Source organism: Carassius gibelio, chromosome B2, assembly GCF_023724105.1.
Source record: "Carassius gibelio isolate Cgi1373 ecotype wild population from Czech Republic chromosome B2, carGib1.2-hapl.c, whole genome shotgun sequence".
Taxonomy (NCBI): Eukaryota; Metazoa; Chordata; class Actinopteri; order Cypriniformes; family Cyprinidae; genus Carassius; species Carassius gibelio.
In genome coordinates this window covers 18,229,759-18,246,574 of record NC_068397.1, presented here as the reverse complement: position 1 = coordinate 18,246,574, position 16,816 = coordinate 18,229,759, and the positions used below count along the sequence as shown (strand labels likewise).

The following is a 16,816-nucleotide window of genomic DNA, read 5'->3' as shown; positions in this document are numbered from 1 at the left end:
TGGCAGAAATTATACACTACACTTTGACATTATGAGGCAAAAGCCTGTGGCTCCCAACCAGAACCAAATTGAGTTTCATGTGAAATACACATGCATCACAAGGGTGAAAGGATACCTCCTAATAAACATGGCTTAATCCCAGCACATTCATATTAGTTATGCAATAAGAGATTCTGTAAAAGAATATTAGTTTTGGTGCCTCAAGGTAAGAATTTTCTGTGATGCCAAATATAAATATCCAAACAAGTATTTCGAATTTGCATAAGCAAATATGCAGTCTACAGCTATTATGCTGATCCTTCAAAGAACCCTTTTTACTTATTTATTTATTTATGCACTAGCAAAATAAGTTACAGCCCTTGGTCTGTTTACTTTTCCATATGTTCTTATTCTATCTTAACATATCAATAATCCCAAGCATGAGTACAATATTAGAATTTCTTTTCTCGCCAATAAAATCATGTGGTGCAAACATGCAGAAAAAAATTAAAAGATCATAGAGAGAATCCCCTGCACCTTAGATTTTAAAATGGCATGTGGAGCACCTCCCCCAAAATTATTCACACATAAACCAAGATGGCTGTAAAGATTCTACAAGCCCTTCGCAACTAAAATGCACACTTTACTGTCTAGTTTCCGGTCGTATTGTGAATTGGTGCATGTTGTTAAGAAAAAAAGAAAAGAAAAAAAGCTTGCTGTTGTAGTCAGAAAATACTTTTTAATTTTAATTTTATTTACTAATGAATTAATGCATTCATTAATTATGTATTTAAATAATTATTCTGTACACTATACATATGCACAGGGATATTTGTAACAATAGCCAACAATATATCGTATGGGTAAAATTATAGATTTTTATTTTATGGCAAAAAATATTAGTATATGAAGAAATGATCATGTTGCATAAATATATTTTGTAAATTTCCTAACATAAATATATCAAAACATAATTTTTGATTAGTAATATGCATTGCTAAGAACTCTCTCTCTCTCTCTCTCTCTATATATATATATATATATATTTTTTTTTTTATTATTTTTTTTTTTTTTGCACCCTCAGATTCCAGATTTTCAAATAGTCCAAATAATTATAAATTTTTACCCATTGGTTACATAACATGCCATTTTAGAGACATTAAAACCAAGAGACATTTGAAACCAAAAATAAAAACATTTCCCAAAAATTTCAAACAAGATCTTTCCTTTTCTTTAGCATGGACACATTTGTAGTATGTAATTGACCCATATGTTTGCAGAGGTGCATCATGAAGGACAGCTTCTGTTCTGTCATCTTTCAGTGTGTCAAATCTGCTGACACATACTTCATTAGTAACACAAAAGCTATGCTCATGCAATTACAGCGACACAAACCACAGAACAATATGCATACAAAACAGCATAAAGCTTCGGTGAGAGGAAGCTGGATGTGACCATCACCTGAAACTGAGAAACACTGTTATTTTCAGGCCACTTATCCAACAATAAATGCTGCCATTTCAGTTGCTAATGATCACTAATGTGGCCTTAAAAAAAGGCAATCAGTCTGATCCCCCAAAAGAAAAAAAAAGAAAAAAGGAATTGGCAGAACACAGCCCCTGGTGTAAATAAAAAAGGAGAAAAAAAACAACAACATTACTTGGCATGTTGCTTGGTTGCTATTCAAGCAGCTTTCTTTTTTCCCACTGTGTTCCCATAATTCTTGGCAGCCAGTGTAATCCCACCGAAGTGAGCAATTAGTCAGAATGACGTTCACCTTCCAAACCTTTCCCCCCTGGCTAACAGGGACATTCACCTTCACAGATATATATGGCAGGCGGGCCTGAAACAACACTATTTCTGGTGCTGGTGCCCACAAAACTTTCAGTATAAGCCTGGTTACAGCTGCAATGCAGCATGGCACATACAGTATTAAACCATACCAAAAATATGCTCTTATCCACACAGCTAAGCCAGAAACCCAAACCAGCCACTATTTAAGGATGCTCATACCCACCTCTTTCATTCTGCTCTGCATCCTCATGTTCACCTGAAGCATCCAGCATTATGAAAGATCGAAGAAACCTCCTACATTGTACTTTAGAAAAGAGTGACCCCTTTTTTTGAACTTGCCTTAGGTATTTATGGAAGCACCATTCTGTAGGTTCAGGTGTCCCTAATAGATGGATTAAATATTTGTATCATGCATTTATCTATTCCTAAACACCTTAAACCGAGGATAAGTAAAGTAAATATTTGTTAGGAAATGCCCTGATGTTGTGAGGAGAAAATTGTGAAGATCTTATAATACAACTAAACTGGCTCTATATACTATTTGCCTAGACCTAGTCTTATTGTTAACGATTAGTTCATGTTACTCCTAGAAAAAAAAAAAAAAAAAAAAAAGAAGGCTTGGTTTTGTATTCTAAACTATTTTTTTTTTCTTCTAAGTAAATAACCTGTCACTTGGAAATATTTTGCATTTACAAAGTAAAATGGGTAAAAAAAATACAAAGTATTTTTTGGAAATTTTTTATTTATATAAAGTAATTATTATTATTATTATTATTATTATTATTATTATTATTATTATTATTATTATTATTATTATTATTATTTATATTATTATTATAAAGGACAATACATTAGTTTGAAAACAAAATTAATGTTATTAAAAAGAGGAATAAAAATATTATTATAATCTTATAGGTGAAATTCATAAGAAAAATATGAAATGAAATATTTAAAATAGGGCATTGTGGTAAAAAAAAAAAAAGGAAAAAAAAAATCAATGGGCATGTTTAGAATGCTCACTGGGATTAAAAAGGATTTTAAGATTCAACATCCTGTGTGAAAAAAGTCACATAAAACATCAAGAAAGGAGGGGAGGCAGATGAGTGGGAGATAGAATGCATTGACTCGTCCAGTATGACGCTGTTCCCCTGCACAACATTACCACACAAATGAAAGGCTTTGAGAAACCTGCCAGACAGATATAGACTCAAATCTGAAAGCAGCCAGCCTAGAAAATACAAATGCATCAAATGCGATTAATAGGATTATGAATGAAAGCAAACACTTGAGCACAATGGAAAGTCATTAACCATTCGAAACAAACTGGGTGTGTTGCACATCTTGCATGCTAAGCAGTCTGATCCGGCTCGGAATACATCCTCCAATTAAATTATAATGGTGACCACTGAGTGTTTGCACACCTTGTCAAACACATCCATACACCCACACTCGTCTACGATTCATTCAGAGCTCCAAGACATTTTATTATGGTGCAAAAGTGATGCATTTAGATCCATTAGAGCACCTATTATGGGTCAAAAGCCTTTTAATGTATGCATGCTTTGAGGTAACGCTACTGAGTTGCAGCATGAACATTTCAGTGCTTTAACATGGGGAAATCAAATCTCACTATTCTTATTGATTTATGGAATATTGCAGTGTTCATTATACTGTACATTATTAATCCATGCCCATCATTATTTTCATAAAATGCATGTGCCCTCATAAACTTTAACCAAAATAAACTCCCCTCCCTGTTCCCATTTTTTAAAATCTTACCAGAACTTAAACTACCAGAATAAAAATATATTTTGTATATTAACATTACTAATAAACATTTATATATTTTATTTATGAACCGATGTTCAGCTGTTCCGGATAAACAGTCATCAGAGCTGGTTAACACTGGTCACAGATGCAGGGATGTACCTCTAATTTAAACAAACTGATTGATCACTAAAACACTCACAGATCATGTTTTAACTTCATTATATTGACAGTCACATCCAGTCATATCACGATGGAGGCACTTCCTCCTCTCATGTGACTTTCCCCATTCATTCTCAATTACCCCCCACCAAACTCATGGCAGGGGTCTGTTAAAATTAAATGGGCTGAGAGGAGACGAGAGTGATGCCAACTCTTGCTGTAACTTTACCTACGGTGTCACTGTTGAACAGTTTTACTTTATAAAAACGAATGATTATATATATGCTTTTATGTCATATTTTGCAATATTTGCATGTTCTTCTAATCCTGTTTTCTTTTCTTTTTCTTTGTTTTTTTGAGGAGGAGGCACTGCCTCCCTTGCCCCTGGTCACAATAAGGAAGAAAAGGCGTTCAGAACTTCCATTTCATGCTAACTTTAAAGTCCACCCAAAAATGAAAACTGTCATTATTTACTCAGTCTCATGTTGTTCTGAGCCTGCATGACTTACTTTCTTCTTTGGAAAAAAAAAAAAAAAAGATACATCGAAGAATGCTGGTACCCAAACAGTCAACAGAAACCAAAATTTGTTACCAGAATTCTTAAATAAGTACTTTTATGTTCCACAGATGAAGGTAATCATACAAGACTTGAGAGAGTGAGTACATGACAGAACATTCATTTTTGGGTGGACTGTGCATTTAACAGTACATGTTAATGTGTGAACATACAAATGAGACTTTGAAGAAACAATGCCCTATATTGTCAAAACAAGGCCCTCATTAGAGGCGTCTTGCTTCGACTGACCTCATTCTAACAGTCTTTTTAATATTCATAGGAATGTCTGCATCAAGAATGCACTAAAATAACATATACACTGAAAACATCTCTCTCTCTGCAGACATGACCATAATGCAGGGTTTGCGGTTACTGCTGCCGCAGACCTGAGTGCACAGGTTGCCTTGTGCAGGGGCTTGATGAACTGCCCACGCTACAAGAAGGAAAGGACTGATTAAATCAGGGCTCAGCCTTCGCCGCTAACCGCAAATTAAAGACGGCGTGCTGATAGAAAGGTCAATTTTACACTGCACCAAGAGCCCTTCACGTCAGAATAAGGAAGCATGCATGGGCAGCACTGAGTTTGGTAATTTGCCATTAGTGAGAAGGAGGTGAGCGGTTTAATGTAATCCTCCATCTTAAAAGCTGCAGTGACAGATATTCATCAGCCGGACAGACTCCAGTAGAACTGCAGCGAACTGATCTCTATCTGTCTTCCTCTACTCCAAAGTCTACATTACTGTAGATCCTCTCTAGTTATCACACACTCGCACTAATGTGTGCTACCAGTCTGCTGGTAAAGAGATTAACAGAGAAAGAGACCTTCCAGAGCTCCAGCAGCTTGCTAGCTTTCTATTACAAATTTCAAAGCTTAAGCTGTTTCTGGATGTGTATGTGTATGTGTGTGTGTATGTGCTTTTCCACATGAAACGGGAGCATATTTACCACTGCAATAATCTACAGTATGAAGAACAAATTGTATCTGCTAGGCAAAAATAAAATAAACAAATATTTGCTGTATTTTTTTTTTTTCAATATGAAGGAGTGCTCAAGTAAGCGCTGGCAACATTTTCTAATTATTCATTTGATTTAAGTGAATTGAAGTGTGAATAAATCAAAGAGCAGCTGAATTGAACCTCATGAGACTGTTGTGTCTCTCGCTCAGCCAGAAACTTCGTCTGCTATTGTTTAGATTGTGTTACCGATGGATGCCACTGATGTATCCCTCTTTGACAAGAATCATACAATGAGCATAATGTTACTTGACAAAAGGGGAAAATAATTTAATATATGAGTTTCTTTTCATTTGGATTTTCTTTTTTCTTTTTTTTGCAAATCATTATACAGTGTTTTGCTGAAGAGTTCAGTGTTGAAAGATGCATTTCAGTACTTGGTTAGTTAGCTTTAGTTAACACTTATGTTTTGACTTAAAATTTAAAAAACATATTTTATATTTAACGCCCTTTTTGAGCCTCCTTGACTGAAAATTTGGACTGCTGAAGTTAGACAGATGTCACTTTGCATGTTATCAACTCCATGGTTATTTCCATAGACTACAATCATATGCCACTTTAGTAGGAATTTTTTTTTATTTTTTTTTATTTTTTTTTTACTAAAATTATTAAATGCACTGTGCACAAGCCAACTTATTTTATTGTTAATTAATTAATACATACATTTAGCAAGGTTTATGAATTAAATCATTAGGGAACCTGTGCTTTTTGTATTTTAGCATAAATTCTTCTAAAACGAGATGACCAAACAGCAACAAATATTGTTATTTTTAATGCTCTGCAGGTGTTGAATTGTTTTTCAGCCAACACATTTCAGGATAATTTCTTTCTAACTAAATATCCTCTCTGTGTGCTCCATGTCTAACCCACAAAACTTTGTCCCAATGAAATTTCCCATCTGCTTTTATAAAGTGACATAGTTTATGTTCCTATCACTAAATATTTGAGGACAGGCAGGGTTTTAGTAGAACAGGTCTGTCTGGGCCCCAAACCTCGTTTTGTCTGACCACTGAAGTGGAGAGAGGAAAAGTTGGTGGTCTGGTGGGACCAGGCAGGAGAAGGTGTTAAAAAAGAGAAAAGAAAACGAGTGGAGAGGAGTGTGGGAGGCCATTGAGAGCCTCAACCCATTTCTGTCACTGCAGTTTAAGAAGGCCTGAGAGAAAATATTCAGTTCTCTCAAATCTTTTACAGACAGGTCACACCACAGCAGCACAAATTTAAGTGGCACCCATGTGAGCAGAACAAGGGCACTGTTTGGCTTCATATTTTGCAGTTTAATACAGGTAAGAATGTTGTCACACTGAGTTTCTTTTCTTTTCGATTTTAGTCAAAAGTCTCCCTGACAGGATCTAACCAGTTCCACTCTTTTCCAAAATGAGCTCCATGGAATTCAATTCCCTGACTTTTAAAGACGAAGTTTAAAAAGACTACATATAGTGTGACTAATCTAGTCCAATACCTGATCTAATGACTTCTATGAGTCAATTTTTCCACTGAGAATAAAAAGTGTGTAAGCACAACTGGCGTAGCTCCAGTTCTTCTCAGTAGATCAAAATCATGTGGATCGACCAGTGTAGTCCAATTACACAACAAAATATTTGGTTCTTCTCAGTGATTCAGTGATTCCATTAGACCAATTACAGAAATACTGGCTCATATGAGTCAGTTCATTTATGTGAATCAAAATCATGCAGTGTGGCTGGGGTGGTCAGACTTCCCAAAGACTGACTCATATGAGTCTGTTCTTGTCAGTGAATCAAAACCAATACAGCACAACCCATGTAGTGCAATTAAAGAACAATTTGTTTTAAGGAATCAGTTCTTTGTGAATCAAAACCATACAGCTCAACCAGTAGTCCAATTACAGAACGAATGACTGAATGAAGAAAAAAGAAAAAGAAAAAGTGATACAGCTCAACCAGCATAGTCCCATTACATGACAAAAACCTATAAACCAAACTATTGGATACTGTAGTGAATCAAAACTGTATAATGGAACCAGTATTCAAGTCAGACAAAGAATGACTCTTATGAGTTAAAATTATACAGCAGGACCATTATATTCAGATTCCTGAACTAATAACTCATATAACTCTGTTCTTCTCAGTGAATCACAATCATACAGCACAGCCACTGTAGACCAAAAAATGAATCTAATGAATCGGTACTTCTAAGTGAATCAAAACCATAGAGCACGACTGTAGTCCAATTCCCAAAAGAATTACTTTTATGAGGCAGTTCTTTTTAGTGAACAAAAATCATAACAGCACAACTGGGGCATTCAAACTCCCAAAATAATAGCTCCGATGAGCCACCTTTTTTCAGTGGATCAAAATCTAGACCAGTGTAGTACAAATAACAAATAACAAATGACTCAAGTTGAATCTGTTTTTTTTTTAAGTGAATCAAAACGATATAGTTCAATCAGCAGTCTAACTACAAAAAAAGGAACTTCTTAGGTTCTTTTTAAGTGACTCAAAATCATGCAGTCTGACTGGGTTATTTGGATTCTTGAATGAATTACTCTTACGACTGAATAGGCATAACTTGTATTTTTACTTTCATATTTTGCCAGTAGTATTTAGAGTGAAAATACATATTATTCTATGAAATACATTACCACCTATGAAATACATTTTTCTTTAATATTCTTGTACATAGCTAAGGGCCAATTACTGAACTGTATTAATATTATCACTAAAACAATGTACATTTAATAGTTGTAAATTAACCTTTTATTGACATTACAATTGGGAAATACAATTTCTTTTTATCTCTTAAAAGTACTAAAATAATCAAAAATGGAACTGTTATACAACTGGAATCATTTCTCATGCCCAGCACACATGAACACATATGTATTTACACTCAAGTGGGCAGATCTGAAGCAAACCTGACCAATGGTACTGAGGAAAAATAGCACACACACACTTGGCTTAGTTCCTGAGAGGAGGTGTAGACAATTGATGGCTGCTCAGTCATTTCTTCATAAACTCTGCTATCTTCATGTTAACCTTCACCTCACTGGGCCAAAGTCAAAAGCTGTCAGTGTCACCATGTATTATTCCAACCCATGAAACACTGCGGTTTCATTTGAGCCGACAGAGCTAGCCAGTCTTCACAGAACCGAATGGGCAAAAAAATTGTTTGTACCGCTGTTGAATTTTATAGTCCGCAGAGGGGTCCCAAAATATAAGGTACTCCATATGATCATCATACGAATGTGTTACCTTGTGTATGAAGACAATGAAAGAAACAGAAACAAAAAAGGGCCTCTGGATCTTTGTGTTTGTCTGCAGTTGACAGTCAAAACAATTAGACTCTTTTTAGCAGGATGGATGTAACGGGTCAGCCTTTAATTTGCAAGCCAAATCAATTTTCTGACAAAAACATGCTGTTCTGAGAAACAAGGATATTGTTCCTGATTAGTCACCTGCACTATTTACTCGCTTCCAAGAAAATATGACTACAAGAACACAGTGACATTGCACATTTTAATCTGAATCCAAAAACATGACGCAAGGCCATTGTCTCTGGTTAAAACAGCACTCTTTGGAGAAACCATTCGCTCAACAAACCATAAAAAAACACAACAGCTCAGTTTGTTTCAGATAATCAGATGATTCTTACAACTGCACACAGATAAAAAAAAAAAATAGGGCTCTTACCTTCCCCACATACTGGGCATCCGGCCCAATGTGCTCTTCCAAAACGAAGAACTGATTCCAGATCCAGCCTCGCTTGGGCCGGTGATGAGAGTCCTTGTCACCGTCAGGCAGTTTGGTCTGGTTGTGGGTGAACGTGGGGCTGGGCGGTGAAGGGGTCCCATAGCTCCTCTGGAGCACACACAGGCACAGCAGCAGAGGGGACAGACAGGCAGGGCTGCTGGCTGCTCTCATGTTAAAGAGTAGGAACGTTTGGACTCCCGCTCTCGCTCACCCAGAGGTCTCTCTCTTGCGGTGGGCGGCTCTAGATGCCGATCGGACCAGTTCGCAGGGCTTGGCTGATGGCCATGGTTTAAATCCTGTTGTCGCTGAGACCCGTCGGGCGACACTCACATCGTGGGCCAAGAGTGAGACGTGTTGATTTGTTGGGGAGCCGGCTTCCACTGGAGACTCACTGGAGGCGATGGCAGATATCCACAAAACATCTGTGTGAAGGAAAGAGGACAAACTGTACTTTCATGCAGGCGAAATGAAACGCAGCCAACGATTACATTTTAATTCCACTGAAAAGTTGGGATTAGCTGTTGCCAGTGAAGATCTAAGATATGAAAATTGGCCTAAAAGCCTATCGCGATCTTGCTGTTTTCCGTTCAGTGAAACATCTAATACATTTTTGATGGAACAGCTGTTCTAGTATAATAGCAGGGATCATGTCTGCTGGTGCAAGGGATGTGTAATGAGAGCTCCAGCATGGTCTCTATTCAATTGACTGAACGGCATTCCGGGGATCAATGCATGTCCCTGGTTACCTCGGCAAAGAAGCTGATAGCTCTCGACTTCTCTTCCTCTCTGTCAATTCAGATTTGTCACTTGTTGAGGAGAAACTCCCTCATACTCTTCATTCCTTGACGGCATGAGGGTTACTGACATGGACAAGTGAAATACCTAGTGCTTTAGGCTTAGTCTTCCTCAAAACGTATGGAAATTGCAATGTCTGAATTAAAAAACAAAAAACAAACAAAAAAACAAATAAACAAATGACAATGGAAACGCTTCAGGGTGGGCATTTCCTGTCACCTTAGATACATCTGAACATTTCATTTCCAAGACATGTTTGAAACAGTCACAGTGATGCTGAAGCCAAGTCCCAGGGGTCTAACATTATATGACCGGAATAAATATTTCATGGGGCAACACAAACTGACAGTGTGATTTCTGAGAGACTCACTTTTGTTTGTAAGGGAGGATGGCATGTGTGGCATGTGAATGCAACGTTCATCTCTCAAGAACCTCACAATTTTTTAAATAAATTTAGCATAGAGTGTATTTGAAGGCAATAGTCAGTATTTCAAGATCTGCATTTGTTATGTTTATTCATTAGTGCACATAGGTCGATAATACAGTAGCAGAAATAGAATCCGTTGGAATTAATAAATGAACATTGCAATATGAGTCTGAATGCATTTCAGTAAAAGTGCTTGTTGTTATATAATCTTAATGAAAGAGCCACTGATATACTAAATGAAGAGGGGATAATTTTAGACTACTAATACAATAGAAAAGGCTTTCTAACTTTTATTCTCTTCTTTTGCAATTGTTCTAGCTTGACTATGAAAGAATAAAAACGTTAGGTTAGGTTTAACAGTCAGCTGTAGGTTCTTCAAGACTGAAGAGGGAGTCTATGCAAAACATCAGTTCCATCAAAAGCAATTGCTGCAAACTTCACTGTTTAGCTAACTGTACAAACCAGAAAATGAGTCTGGTTAAATTGAATCTGTAATGCATAATGACGTGTTACTGTGGAAACTGTGGCGCATATCAGAAAACAGTTTCACAAATGCCATGACATGTTGAATACTTATTTCTAAGAGCAAAATATTTGAAAAATGTTTCATTGTCTGCCTTATTCATGCATTGCACACAAAAGTCTTTTTCAATTGCTTTCTTTGTCTTTCTGGCAACAGATGGCCTACTCTTGAGCTGTTTATGAATATTACTTTACGAAAATGAATGAACTTAATTTTCAGACTGGGTAAAGAAGAAGAATTGAGAATTTAAGTGGGAAGTTAATCTTTCAGTCACCAATAGCATATGACAGTTCAACCAATCTTATGATATAACATGAGAGATAAAAAAAAATAAATAAAAAATAAAATTAATGAGTGTGCATTCAGATTGGTGAATGAATGGGGAGAACAATAAAACCACATTTCACAGTGTTTTAGTGTCCCAAATTCAATGACCAGGCCACTTTTGTGACTATTTAACTCATTAGCTATAGCAGGAGAATAAGTGCCACCATTGAACTCTAAGTAAAAGGATGAGTAAATAACCATGGTATCAATAAAATCTCTTTGACTGTGAAACTTTTTATGTTTGAACTATGGCTTTTTGCTCCCTAAAAGCATCAGTGTACTGGTGCTTTAACCCTGAAACCACTGTGCTAATCTGAAGTGGAAGTCACAACGCCGCAATAAATTCAGTAAACAAGAAGTTAATAATGAGTAAATTGGATTTCAGACACAGTTGGCAGTTACTTTATCCATTTTTGTTCCTCAAAAAAGAAAATAGACAACAATCGATTGTTGCAGTTTTCTGAGCATCAAACATAAGCAGTGATGTTTCATTGTCCAGTGAATCGATTGAGTAAATGATTCAAAGACTCATTGACTCACTGAGGACAATGCTTTGAGGCCAAAAAAAAAAGATTTCATTAATGAATGAATAAGTGTTAATAATAATTGAGTTAATGAGGGAATCATGAGTTGTGTTTTTTTGATGATGATGAATTGATTAAGTGGATGATTCAAAATACAGTCAAATACAGTCATTTGCCACCTACTGATTTAACAATGTACAATAAAGTGCAAAAAGAGTAGGGTACAACAGGGTTAAATGCCCAACTTAAGAAAAAAAATTGCTATTCACTACACCTAAAATGTATAATTGCAGAAGAAATATATTTCACGAAATCCCATTTACTTATAATTGAATAAAGGTTATGCATATTAGGCATGCTGTCCAGGGAGAGAGCTATGAGCCCGGCAAGAGTCCCGAGCCCGGGGAACCCCCACACCCAGTGATGAACTGGCATGTTACTTCCCAAAATTTGTTTATGAAACATCACATGTTGTAATGGACATTACTGGAGCAACAGATAAATAAATAATTCAGGTTGTTTATTTTGATTAAAAATCGTATAAATATATGAGGTGGCAAGAGGAGCATTTTACCCCTAACACAGTATTGATACAAATACTTCCAGCTAAAATAATGTTTTTTATTTCATTTATTTTATTTTATTATAAAATTTAAAATAATGTGTAAGAAAATACTTGTTCAAAACAATCACTTTAGCAAAGTTTGTACTATTTTAATGCTTATTTTGAAAAATAAAATAATACACTTTTATTCAATAAATATGCTGTCATTAAAATATGTTAATACAAAAATATATTTTAAAATACAGAAACAAAATCATTTTAATAAAGATTGTGAAAGTATTGAATGAGATCCAATAAATAACTGAATATATATTTACAGTATTAACAACAAATGGTATTCCATTGTATTATATGATTAATATCATGTTTTTAAATATAATGGTTTCATTCTAAGTATATTCTTTCTAAATGAAAGCTGCCATGGATCACGTTATACCCTAATTGGAAAAATCCCACTTAAAGACTATAACCATTAAAACATATATAAAATAATAAAAATAAAATAAAAATACACAATTAAAGTTGCTAACATTGAGAACAGGTCAGACTTTGCATTTTAAATGGTTATGATAAGCACATGACTCAAAATAAACATCTCTAAATAGAACATCTGACATCTGTGAATCTGGATTCAGCTGTGTGATGAAACGTAACCGATTTGAACCTGCCTGACTGAACTCACCAGGCTTGATGCAACTCTGAGCACCAGTCTGATAAGAATTACCAGACCATTGGCCTCAGGTCACTGGACAGTGAGTTTGTCACAATGGAGTAGATTGTATTGTGAGATTTTTTTTTGACATAAAATCTCAGCATGCTTGACACCATGAAAAGAGGGAGCAGGAGGGTAAATATTATATTGGACACTACTGTCTCAAAATATAGTAGAAAAAATGTATGAGTTCCAGTTTCATCAATGTTTTCTAATTACAGCAATTCATTTCTAATTATGAAAATTAGCTTTTTTTTTTTTTTTTTACGTATTTTGTATTCCATAATAATAACCATGTTAGCCTATTCTGCATTTAAAAACATACATATTAAAAAAATTAATATAAATATATATATATATATATATATATATATATATATATATATATATATATATATATATATATATATATATATATATATATATATATATATATATATATATAAATGATGGCTTTTTACTCGCTGAATATGAAAGAAAAAGAAAAATGCTGAATAAAAGCAGAAGCCTGAGTCTAGTTTCGAGAGGAAATGAATATGCTACTGTAGCTTCTCATTCAGAATAATGTCCATCTGCTCAATCAGAAACGCAATTTATTTACTGAGTCTTGCTGAAGATTTTTCAAGAGGAGGAGGGGAGGGCGAAGCCTTTTCTCGCTCTTTCAAGCTTATTGTGTTGCCTTGAAAAGAAATTGCTTTTTGAGTGCATTTTGACTAATACTGGGCGACAGCTACGTTTCTTTCATGCTTTTCCAATGGTTTATGTTAAAACAGACAGTTGTCAAAGTTTCAATCGCTGAACCCTTATCTCCACAATTTGCCTTCCAAATGCATCTGTCTACGTCATTAGATGTCCAGACCAATTTTCCAAATGCGACCAGTTTTATATAATGATCAGTTTCCAAGTTTAAGTCTTTTAATATAAAAACATTTTTGTGGATTTGTGCAGTAGTGTCAATTTTATGCAGAATAAAGAAAGAATTCATGAGAACTCATTAGAATTGAGAAGTGAATTGAGCACAGATTCAATAATAATCATCTTAAGCAAGAGAAAAGGGTGTTACACTGTTCCAATAACACCTGAAACCACAGCAGGCTAGGAGGCAGCGATAACTCACGTGCCCTTGTTCTGCACTTCAAGAGCAAAAGGGTCTCGACTGATTCACTCAGGTTTCTCAAGGTCTTCAAAACAAATTTGTAATACTGATTAGAATCCAGTGCAGCTAATTAGGATGCTAATTGGAATGGAGTGTGGCTCGGATGGAACAGTGGCTGAGAGGCGTCTTTTCACAATGACATTTTTCCATGTTTGTTCCTGTGGGCTCTCTACCCCACTCATTGCTTGAATTAATCTTTTTATACATGCAGAAAGAAACATTAGTGATGGAATATTCATGTAAATTGAATCTAGGAGTCATTCTGTATTGTGAGATAATGCTTAAGGAATATTTCCCATGTTCAGTGCAAGTTAAACTCTTTCGAATTACCACAAAAATTAGCTCCTTTAAAAAAAAAAAAAAAAAAAAAAAAAAAGTAAAATTTGGGTCACGATGATGAACTTACGATAAAAAACAATAGGTAAATATTAAAATAATCACTGTTAGACAACAATACAGTATACATTATATTAGAGGGATGATCACTTGCCAATGTTTTTCTGTGCAAGTTATATCCAAATTCACAATTTTACTGCCAGGGCAACATAATGCCTTAAAACCCCAAAATTATCACTAAAATGATTAGAACAATTTTACAGCTTTTTTTGTAAGTTTGCAAGTTTTGGGTGCTTTTATGCAATTATAATTTCTCACATATCCAAAATTGGTCCCATTCACCCTCTAATAAGTGCCCCACAGTGCCATTATTTCTCTTTTCTTTAAGAAAATGAATCACCCGTCCAAAAAAAAATAAAATAAATGTTTTGGTACCACTGAAAAATCTACCACAAGTGCAGTCGATTTAGCTTAAATTGACTAAACCCAGAACATTCCTTCAATGTTAAAGTCGGCTCATGCATCACAGACAACCTTCGAGACACGAAGCAGTAAAATTTCCCCAGTGCAGTTGATTCAGCCCACTTTATTCAATTTAATATTTTTCCCCTCTACTTCTCATGTCTTATTCACTTCACAGCACTAAATTGCAGATCTTTTTATAGAACTGAAGTGGTTTTGTAACCTCAAAGCTCTCCCTGCCATTTGCACTCAATCCAGTGGCATGAGGAGAAGGTGATGCTGAGACTGAATGCCTGCTACAGGATTAGTAATATCGGGGGAGGGACTCCAGGGATCCATTGATGTGCGTTTGTCACCTTGGCATGTCCACTGCATGGAGGCATTAGCTCAAGCACAACACAACTTCCCTCATGCATCAAACACAGGCTAGTCTAATCACTTAATCATTGTCAGACAGCCCTCAAGTCTCTGAGTGTTAGGCATTCTCAATTTACTCTAAATGCCTGAATGCTTTCCTAAGAACGATGAAGGATGCATATACACACATATACATACGTTACATATACATACATTATATATATATATATAATCTAATGGTTATATTAAATTAAATAAGTTATATATCATCTTTTATAAATAAAAAATTCCAAGCACTGTAACCATTTCTTCTTTATCATCTGAATGAAATATTTTTGTGATTTTAATTTTATAATAGCATTTAATTATATATATATATACATTTGTAAAGAAGTAGAAGAAAGAAAGCTTGCAGTCCATTTTTCTCAAGGCAATCAAGAAGCACTAAAGAATCAGCCACAAGGGCTTTCGACAGCTGCACTTGCTGTTCTGTTTGTTCACTGGAAAGTGAGACAGAGCTTTGAAGAATCGCATGCGGCCACAATAAAGTGCTGGAGTAATGAAAGAGGCACAGATCAATGGACAGACACTGCCTTCCTTCCCTCATACTGCTGCTCTGTTTCGTCTATGACCACATGTACACTAGAACAACTCTCAGACTTTCTCTGAATGCCACCTCAACACAAGGCAGACAAACAGAGGCAGCACTCAAGCTTCAATCAGCAGATGAGTTATGTAAAAAAAAATAAAAAAAAAATACAACAACACAGAGAGTGCCTCTTACCTTCTCAGTCTTTCCTTAAAAGATGACAAGGCTTTGGAATACGATGGTGCGCTCCCAATGTTCCTCCACATTTTTTAAGTCACACAGAGAGTATGTGTGCAGCAGCTCAATCCAGTCCAGAACAGAACCGCTAGAGCTCCCAAATCTGCCAGCCTGCTGCAGCTCAGAAGGTGTGCTCTGATTGGCCGGCTACACACACTGTCATATCCACACACACACAGAGAAAGTCAGCTCTGCTTTTTCCCTCTCACATTTCCTATCCGTTCTCTCGCTCACTCGCTCTCTTTCTCTCGCTTTACATCCCTGACTCTACCTCGCTCACTTTATCTTTTAGTCTCTTTCTCTCTCCCCCTCCATCTGCAGCCAGGAGAGGCACACATGTTCTCAACGGTGAGCAGTGCAGGCAGTGTTTGGTTTAAGGCAATAATGTGGCTCCAGAAGGAAACCTAATTAATAATATAGAAAGAGCGTGGGGGAAGCAAGAAGGATGTGAGGCCGGTATATGTGGAGCCCCTCAAGACTGAAGGCCATTTCTTTTCCAGAAGGAAGGCTACTCTGTCAGCTCATAACATAACAGAGGGCATCAGGAACAGGGCAGTAGCTCTGTGGAAAGGTAAAATGAAAATGTGATAAAACAAAGGCCTTGAGGGAAAAGAAGGAGCTTTATGTACCGCAACTTCGAGTCATCAAACTCTCAGCTTGCTCTCGGAGGCCATCCATCATTTACCTCCTGTTCTCCCCTTTTCCTTTCAGCATCAGTACAGGTTGATGATTTATCTTTTCAACTACATTTATTTATTTACATTCCCTCCACCCCTTTCTCGGCTCAGTTGGTATCCTTGCAGGTGG

At 36.0% G+C, this 16,816-nt stretch overlaps 1 protein-coding gene across 1 annotated transcript in view; it reads right to left on the bottom strand.

The window, feature by feature from the left end:
- Window positions 1-16,108, bottom strand: part of LOC127951443 (cadherin-18-like) — a 47,425-nt gene extending 31,317 nt beyond the window's left edge. The window contains exons 1-2 of the mRNA XM_052549331.1: window positions 15,968-16,108; window positions 8,940-9,421 (exon numbers count right to left, since the gene is read on the bottom strand). Of these exons, the coding sequence (XP_052405291.1) occupies window positions 8,940-9,170 (231 nt within the window). The 5' untranslated portion in view covers window positions 9,171-9,421; window positions 15,968-16,108. The remainder of the gene's footprint in view (window positions 1-8,939; window positions 9,422-15,967) is intronic.
- Between the last annotated feature and the right edge of the window lie 708 nt (window positions 16,109-16,816).